At 45.0% G+C, this 9,873-nt stretch overlaps 1 protein-coding gene across 1 annotated transcript in view; it reads right to left on the bottom strand.

Moving 5' to 3' along the window:
- Positions 1-368: 368 nt before the first annotated feature.
- klf7b (Kruppel-like factor 7b) overlaps positions 369-9,873 on the bottom strand; it is a 33,616-nt gene continuing 24,111 nt past the window's right edge. Inside the window, exons 2-4 of the mRNA XM_049017695.1 lie at positions 8,041-8,650; positions 4,522-4,645; positions 369-1,497 (exon numbers count right to left, since the gene is read on the bottom strand). Of these exons, the coding sequence (XP_048873652.1) occupies positions 1,446-1,497; positions 4,522-4,645; positions 8,041-8,650 (786 nt within the window). The 3' untranslated portion in view covers positions 369-1,445. The remainder of the gene's footprint in view (positions 1,498-4,521; positions 4,646-8,040; positions 8,651-9,873) is intronic.

The following is a 9,873-nucleotide window of genomic DNA, read 5'->3' as shown; positions in this document are numbered from 1 at the left end:
CTGTTCTGTGTTTGTGTGTAATTCATTCTTTTTGTGTTTTTTACATTTGTTTTGAGATTTTTTTTTCTTTCCTATATGAAAAAGTATGGATCACATTGGAAAAAGTCAGTGCAGACAACAGGTATGAAACAGGCAAGTTCCATTTGGCTGATGTGGCCTTGTTTTCCAGACCCTAAAAGAGGTGGGCTTTTTTGTCCATGAAAGTCAAATCCACCTGTCCCCACCTGTCCCCACCTGTCCCTTCCTGAGGCACCTGTTTGATAATGGTGTCCATTGGCTCCCTGGCCAGAAAGGTCCTGGATCTCGGTGGTCCTAGGTTACCCCCAGCTATCCCAGTTTTTGTAGTCTTGCTACTTTGGTGGGTGGGGGGGTGGGGGAGTAGACATTATGCTCCAGTTCGCATTGTATAGAATTTGATTTGGAGAAAAAAAAAACCTCAAAAAATGAGAAACCGGATACCAATCCTTTTTGTTTCAGGAGTACAATCATAAAGCCTTCCGATCATATTTTACTTGTCTTTCCATTTTTTTTCTCAGTGCTAAACAGTGGCTTTTATGCACAGTAAAGTTTTCCTCCATGTGTTCACATCCGTGTTCATTCTTGCAAGGCAAATGATAATCATATTTTAAGACATTTAATTCATAAAAGACAAGAAAATTTAAAAAGGCAAAAAAGTGTCGCTGCGTATTTGTTGGGTTGCCTGTGAGGTGGCAGGCATGAAGATAAGAGAGAAAGGTGCTCCCCAGGTGGAGAGGTGTGTACTGGCTCCGTCAGTGAGCCCACTCCTTAGTATCCAGGTACAGGGCATCGCTTTTGGCCCAGGTTACATTGGTCTTTTACAATATAGTCTGGCTGTGTTGTACAGTTCAGCGACTGGCTCTTGTGGTTAGCATTACTGAAATTTGTGGACTGTGATATGATCCCAGAGAGATAAAAGAAAGTAAAATACATTTCACATGGTACTTTTTTTGTAAGAGATTAAGTTTGTATGAGTGTATTTGGTGCGTTGGGTGTATATTCTGTAAGTCTCTCTGGTGTTTTTGCAGATAAAATAAAAGAGTACGTGGGGCATGACTGGATCAGCAAGATTGTTTGGCAGTGTCTGATTCCCAGCCCCTGTTCAGTAAGGCATGGTTAATCCGCTGACGAAAGTAAGTCTGGTGGACAATGTGCGTCTATAAACAAAAACCACGGAGCTCCTTCTCTCTCTCTCTCTCTTTGTCCCTCTCCCTCCATCCCCTTGTCTTTTGCCCTTACGCTGGTGGTGGCCACAGTGTCAACAGGACACATTGCTCCCATTCATATTCTCAATTGGGCCTTCTCAGGATGGCACGCACAACACATTTACACGCTGTCTGATTCCGTCCATCCGTTCAATCTCTCGTGCTCTCTCTCTCTCTCTCTCTCTTCCTGTCTCTCTCACTCGTTCTTTCTTGCTTTTGGTCTCAGATGTGCCTCTTCATGTGCAGGGCCAGATGATCTGACCGGGAGAAACACCTGGAGCAGAGAAGACAGGAAGACTGTCAGGGGAAACCGGTACTTATGAGCAATCAAAGAGTTCTTAAACAATGTCATTGCAGAATAAACCAGGATATGGTCACATGGCTGCATGATAAGCGATGAGCTCAGCGATAGTGCCTGATTAAATCCTATGATTAAACATAATCCCCTCAGTACTAGAAAGTGCCTTAGATAAAGGCGCTACTATGCAAATATTTCATTAGGAATAATAATAAAACACATAAAGACATAAGAATCAGCCTACAATAAAAACAAACTTATTTAGCAATATGTATTATCACAGCAGTTGTGCATGGCAGAAGCTCGAGATGGTGTCGCCTGTGCAGATGGAACCATTCGGATTGTGCTGGAACACAAATGGCTTTGGCTTCTAAAACGAATTCTAAATAAGGACCTTCATTCTACAGTGACACAAATGACTTTCAAGCATATTCAATAAGAGCCCTCGTATCCACTGCATCTGAGAAGAAAATGAGCTGTAATTTCCAAAAAATATGCCGGGAAATCAAGACGCGATAGTCTAATAAAACAATTCATATTAGCATGCTGGAGCTAAAACACTGTTGGAGAAACATGAACATGCATCAGTTATAAACCTTTTGAATCATTACAGTCACATTGTATTGACTATGTGGCAGTAATCGATTTGACTCTGGGCTACCGCTCACAATGAGAATGCTAAATTATAACACGTTATTGAAAAATATTTGCAATTAAAATGTATTTATATATTGATGTGTCTATAGGTTAAGGATTATTGCTTTATATTTATGACTATTACAAAATGAATCAAAATTATAATGAATAAGACCTAAGGAAATAAAAATATACTTAAGAAATAATGAAACAGGATCACTTTGCCTGTGGCTCTCTCCATTATTTATTGGTTGTGTTTTTACAGGCTCGCTGGAATCCCACGGCTTGAGATAAAGATGTGGCTGAACTTGATCTGAAACAGTCTCTCCTGCTTTGCCCCAAGTTTGTGTTCCCTTTGTCTCTGTCACCCTCCCTCACTGACCCTTTCAGGAAGAAAGAGGCCAGACGTGGGACCCTCCTCAAGACGTCTGAATGAATTAGTGTCACTCTCACCACAGCGAGATGCAGGGGCATGTACAGCATGGTGAGTGACCCCCTCTCCCCCCCCGTCCATCCCCCACGAACACACACACGCTCACTGGCAGCATCGTACACCCCCTCCTCCACCACACTTTGGTGTTCTACCTGTCAGGGCATTAGGGGGAGGGATGGCCAGCGAGGAGGAGTGGGGGGGGGTGGTATGGGGTGGGGCTGGACAGATGGCTATGCGAGTCGCTGCCAGGGGCCGCCACACCAGCTGGCATGCCCCCGACCTGCTGCCCACCTCCACACAGCCCGCCCCCCCCCCCCCCCCACCATCTAGCCAGACTCCTCCACCTTGCAGGGGGTCCTGGGCTTGATTAGGCAGGATTAATAACAGGCCAGTATGTGTGTGTATGTGTGCTGTGTGTGTGTGTGTGTGGGGGGGGGGGGACTTCAATGCACTGTATTTACTGTTAAATCACACTGAGTATTCACCTCTACAGTTCCACTCTGCCACCCCACCTCCCACCCTCCCACAACCAACCCCCCCCCCCCCTTCATTCTAATGGTAATCCAGGCTCCTCGTGGCAACACAACACTAAATTCCCGAAGGAGCCTGAACAGACTGGATCATAAGGGAGAGGGAGCTGCTTGGTTAAAGGCATATTACTTCACTGGAAACATGCATGCAGGATTGTTTATAGCACTGAGAGATGCGTTAAGTTAATCTCACTTTGCGCTTGGCATTGCAAGGCACAGACCATTAATAGGGAAGAAACAGATGTTTTCCTTTCTTGATATTCATATTCAGCTCTCAAATAAATCCCATAAGATTTAAAAATCAGGCAATATTAACCTCCTCAACACAAAATGTTTACTTTGCAAAATGTTTGCGTTGAATTACTGAAATAAGGGTTTTGACTTTAAAGTGACTATATCTTGAACCGAATGTCCATTTAAAATCCCATATGATGGACAGGGAATTTTGCAGGTCCTCTGTCTATATGTGGAAGGCATTTATTATCTGAAAGCTGCTGGGGACTTGATACCAGCAGGACAGAAGTATTATTTAGTCCAACTCAGAAATCTGTCTTATATATAGTGATGAACAATCCATAATATACCTTCCTCTGCCCCCCCACCCCCATAGCATTTATCTTTGTTATTGGATTGACTATTATGCTAGTAGCTGTAGTACATCTATGAGTAAATGGGGTCATATTGTAATTTGTTCATTATGCTTTCAATAGTGTTCCTGCCTGCGGTGTGGCGGTCACTGGCCGTATCTGTGGAGCTTGTCTGGCTTGAAGAAGATGAAGAGCCGTGCTTAATTACAGCCCCACCTGGAGTGCGCTCGGTGCGCGCCTGAGCGCTGCCGCGTAATTGCTGTCCGTGTGCATTTTGGGACGTGGCAGCTTCTTGCTATTGTCACCTGACAGCCCATCAGTCAGGGCCTTTGGATGATGCGAATGCCCACCCCACAGCTGTCCTATCACCAGACAAAGGGTTACTTTTGTGGTTTGTGTGTGTGTGTGTGTGTGTGTGTGTGTGTGTGTGTGTGTGTGTGTGTGCACGTCTGTGAGTGTGAGTGAGTGTATGTGTTGTCACTGCTGTAATTTTTTAAAAAGATTTTTCTGGGTTTTCTGGACAAAATTCTAGAAATTCAGTCTTTACAGTTTTCGGCATGCGTCCCTAGTGCAAGGAGCCCAAATAGCCATATTGCAAAGTGAAAAAGAGGGTCAATATGTGAACGAGTTCACAAGACTGCGAGCTAAAGGCACTGAAGGTGAACAGAAGGTCAAGAAAGGGCTGCATCTGTGGGACCATGCCAGGGATTTAAAGGTCATACGTGTAATGACAGTCCCAACACACTGAAGTACAGTGGTAAAGGCGTATGTGTGTGATGGAGCGCAGTGAATGCAACGCGCATGCGCGTCTCACCTGTCGCAGTGGTTGCACTTGAAGGGCTTGGCGCCGGTGTGTTTGCGGTAGTGCCGCGTCAGCTCGTCGCTCCGGGCGAAGCGCCACTCGCAGCCTTCCCACGAGCATTTATACGGCTTCTCACCTGGGACAGGAGACACACTGTGTGATCACAGACACCCCAGCTGCACCAGGACTCTGCAGGCAACCATCAGTCTCAGACCAGGCACACTGTCCATGCGCTTTCTTCATTGTTTTAGAGGAGGCCTCGAGTACATTCGGAACTGATGAAATTCACACAGCCATTACTCCTCAGTGGCGCCTCATTTAAGATCCCATCTCATTTACACGTTTCATTTATAGGATTATGTTTAAATTAGCACATCCGACGTTCACTGATTTTCAAGTCATACATAAATCAAATGACAGATTCATAATTTAATTGAAGTCCCCTCAAGTCTGCAGATTATCTGTTTGTCCTGTTTCATAGTTTTTCGTTTTATGCTCTCTAAGGAATTAAACAAAAAAGCCTGGATGAGAAAAAGACTGAAAAACTGCGTGTGAAGAGTGAAATGAACACGAAACCCAGGTCTAATCGCAATGATGCTATTGATGCCAATTATGCCGCTAACAATCTTTAACGGGAAGTGGCATCAAATTTACAATCAGCGCCTCGCCTCTGTCTCAGCTGACTGCCACAAATCTTAACAAGGAAAGTTAAACTGAAGTCTATTGAAACTTGGACACAGAAACAAGGGCTGCCAAAACACCTTTGTAAGGAAGGAAACGACACGGCTGACAGTCAGCAAAGCCCACCCACGTAAGAGAACACTGGGTTGTAAAGCCTGCTGCAAATCTAATGATGAATCTTATAAAAGGTGACACGGCATTAACAGGAACATAAGGTTTGACACAGCCAATAAGGCAGCCTTTCTCTTTTTAAACAAGCCTTGTACAGTGAGGAAATAAATACTCAGATAGAATTACAAACACAGAAGAAAAGTGTTTCACCTCTTACTGGGACACAGAGAGGGAGACTTTTATTTTGTTTTGTGCAGTAAAAAAGCACTGCAGCGGTGCATTTTTAAGGTAGTACCCAAAATACACACAGAGAGTAGTGATCTATGATGTAAAAACACAAAGAGATGAAAAAAGCCAGTCTTTTTAGTGAACTGAACAAGAGACTCTGATGCTCAACCAGTCAAGGCTGTCAAAAAGTAAAGACACATCCTTGTAAAAGATGTGATCAAGCGTGTCCAGTATTTTATTGGCCAGTTATTGCCCCTTTCACACCGCAAAGCTGTAGCAGATAATATCCCCCAGAGACATGCTTTCATCGGTGCCTTTAATGTAGCAAGGCTGCTGGACTGAGTGGAAGGCACCAGTCATTTGGTGAGTGCTGGGGACGCAGGTGCAAGACAGTGCAAAACTCACACCCCACTCTCAATAATTGGCCAGAGACCCACCCCCCATCCTAAATCCTTCACCCCCCAAGGCCTAACAGCAGTGAGGCAGTCTTGGACCCACACCCACGGCAGCTACAGACACAGCCAATTATAATGCAGGGGAGGCAAAGATGCATGATGCAGTCGCCTAGCAACGAGGGGAGAGAGAAACAGTAGAGACAGCAGTGCAGCCGGCTGAATCCACAGACCACTCTGTGCCACCAGCCAATTATGGCATGGATTGGCTAAGTGTGATGCTGTTGCCTGGCAACCAAAACCAACAGAGTCTGTGTTGGTGGAGGAGTAAAGGGGTTATTTTGGGGGGCATAGGGTGGTTTGGGCACACTAAACATTAGTAGTACAGGCAGAAACCAGTACGGAAAGCAGCACATAATCAGCCAATTACTGTCTCTTGCTTGGTGCTTATGTAGTCTCCTAGCAACGCTACCCCCCCCCCCCCAGTGTCTGCACTACAGTTAATTATATATCTATTGCCAACTGGAGGTAGGAAAAGCTATTGCGATTTCTGACAGGGTAAAAGCGCTTTTAATTTTGTGAAGTTTTCCAGTACATTATAATGAGCTGCTGAGTCAAGAGAAAGAAACACAAAGTACATCCTTCACCCACGGAATCCTATTGTAGATTTGCTTATCTGCTTGTGAAGCACCATTCATAAAACCATGCAGGACTGTGTCATCTCAATGCAGACCATTTAAATCCTGCACTAATCTTAATCTCTCTGTGTCAGTAATTTATGGAAATAATAACCAAAAAAGAGGATTAGGCTAATTACATCTCTTAGGCCGTCTGGTAATGAACAAAATGGGAGTGTGCGGTTCTGTGACTTCGGGGTTATTTTGCCTCCCCCGTTGCAGAAGAGCGCCGCAGCCTCGCATCGCTGTGAAAATGATTATTACCACATTATACATTACTGCTCATCGGAATTTGCAAAGTCAATATTATTTCCCAAGATTACTGGTTTGGGCTTCAATGCAGCAGGCACCAGGTAACCCTGATGAGTGGCATGTTTCAGGTTCGATTGGAGGACAACAAGAACAGCTCAAAGGTGGAGTGTGGACACCAGTTCAGAAAAAAAGCATACATTTACACAAAGAAAGTGGTACATGGTGCAAATAAGGCATTAATCATCTATAAACTTCCCCAGTGATACTTCTGAATGGTGGCATTGGACTGAGGTGGAGGGAACTGATCCCAAGCAGTGTTTGTGGATGTACGTCCTGAGAAGAAGTTGCACGTGCTTCTTACATCGTACAGTGCAAACACTACTGTGCCAGAATACATAAAAAACTGAGAAATACTACCAGTGCACTGTGATTGTCCAGGGTGTTCATATGCCGTGCCCTTTGCTGCCTGGGAATAGCTCCAGCTGCCCCCCGCCCCCGATCGCCCCTCCCCCCATGACACTGTACTAGGTAAGCAGCTGGACGACAGACCATGAATGTATGATGGATAGATGGGAGGATGGATGATGGATGAATTACAGCAGATATTAAATCTTCAGCAGAGCATATTGGTCCATACTGGTTTGCAATTTGCATAGTTGGATTCTCTGGTCTGGACTTAGATTGGACCTGTGTTACAACAATGAAATGCTTTGGGAACCTCCTGGACAAAAAAGGTAGATACCTGAACTTAGATTTAGTAAAATTTTACTTATATACCTTCACCTTTTAATGGAGCCATTTGGGTTCATCTTAAGTATGTTATCAACAGTGATAATATAAGGTCCCTCCTGCGATGTTAATCAGCAAACTTTAGGTCAATCTGCTGTCATAAACTATATGATTCAGGAGATATGAATCCATATTCTCTATATTTTATTTATTTGGCAGTTGTCTTCGTCCAAAACAACTTAAATTATTTTTTTAATTTCTTTTTTTTTTGAGAAACCAGGGTCAGTCAATCCCTGGAGCACTTGTAGGTTAAGGGGCCTTGGTCAGGGGCCCAAATCATAGCATCCAAACCTGCTGAGCTACTGCCCCCCCTTATGTCCCCGTTATTAATTATGTCTGATGTCCCATCCATTACCTTAAGGGAACCACACAAATCTATGACTAGGGTCTAGGAATCTTACCTGTGTGGGTCCTTTGGTGGGCCTTTAAATGCGAGCTCTTGGTGTACACTTTCCTGCAGCCATTGAACTGGCAGCGATGGACCCTCTTCTTGTTTTCAGGGATGTCACCACTGATGCTCCCTGAACCCGCCTGCTCACTGTCACTCAGCCCACCTTTGTTGGGTGGCGAGGGCAGGCTGTTGGTGGCCACCAGCTTAGCAGCCCCTAGGCCCACCTTCTTGGCCACCAGCTTGAGAGTGAGGGTACCATCGGCCGTAGCTGTCAGTGTCTGGGGCGGCTTCACTAGATGGCGTCCCAGCTCCGGTGAAGAGGGTGGCGTGAGGGAAGTGACGGCACTCAGCTGAGCAGCATTTACCCCTTCTGCACCTTCTTTGGGGCCCAACTCAGGAGTCTTGGTGGTGACAGGGGTTGGCAGGAGTTTGAGGGAGGAAGCCAAGGTGGGGGGGGGGCTGGGTTGAACAGAGAGGCTAGGCAGTAGGGGGTCTGCCAGCTCGTCTTCACTGTCCCCCTTCATGAAGGCTGGCGTGAGCAGTCCGTCCAGCTCCTCATCAAAGAGTTCTGACAACCGTTTGGGCTCCGTCTGCAGGTACCTTTCTAGCTCCAAACATGTCTGGAAAAAAAGCACAAAGAAAACTGTTTAGCACAGAACTAAGAACCTCTGGCATCACATCCACACCGTCACATCCACACCGTCACATCCACACCGTCACATCCACACCATCACATCCACACCATTACATCCACAAAATCACATCCACACCGTCACATCCACACCATCACATCCACACCGTCACTTTCACACCGTCACATCCACACCATCACATCCACACCATCACATCCACACCGTCACTTTCACACCGTCACATCCACACCATCACATCCACACCGTCACATCCTCACAATCACATCCACACCATTACATCCACACTGTCACATCTACACAATCACATCCACACCGTCACATCCACACCGTCACTTTCACATCGTCACATCCACACCATCACTTTCACACCATCACATCCACACAATCACATCCACAGCATTACATCCACACCGTCACATCCACACAATCACATCCACACCATCACTTTCACACGTCACATCCAGGACGTCACATCCACACCATCACTTTCACACCGTCACATCTACACCATAACATCAGCACCATCACATCCACACGTCACATCCACACGTCACATCCACACAATCACATTCACACGTCACATCCACACCATTACATCCACACCATCACATCCACACCGTCACATTTACACCATAACATCAGTATCATCACTCCTCAATGTACAGCACATCAAGTAACATTGGTTTAAAATCACACAGTATAAGCAAAATTCTGATTATGAGTCTGTGAACTAAGGTACTCAGCTAATCTAGATAAAATACTACAAATTATTATTATTATTATTATTATTATTATTATTATTATTATTATTAGTGCCCTGCGATGGGCTGGCCCCCCATCCTGGGATGTTCCCTGCCTCATGCCCATTGCTTCCGGGATAGGCTCCGGACCCCCCACAACCCAGAAGGATAAGCAGTTTGGAAAATGGATGGATGGATTATTATTATTATTATTACTCATATCCTGGCCAGACCTGCCCTGAACTGCATTTCATCAGTCCTAGCACAAGCAGGGCACACTCCCTGTTATACCTTTTTATTAAAATTCTGCAAGAGTTCAACATAAGAAAAAGAAACATGCAGGGAAAAAATTAGGCATATTTTACCCTGAATTCAAATAGAACATATTACTTACAAAAGAACCAATCTGGGCTTAATTATTTTTTAGCTACACCTGGTTTCCTGAGAAAT

Source organism: Brienomyrus brachyistius, chromosome 1 (genome assembly GCF_023856365.1).
Source record: "Brienomyrus brachyistius isolate T26 chromosome 1, BBRACH_0.4, whole genome shotgun sequence".
NCBI classification, from domain to species: Eukaryota; Metazoa; Chordata; class Actinopteri; order Osteoglossiformes; family Mormyridae; genus Brienomyrus; species Brienomyrus brachyistius.
The sequence above is the reverse complement of the archived record's forward strand: the minus strand, read 5'-3'. Positions and strand labels throughout refer to the sequence as shown.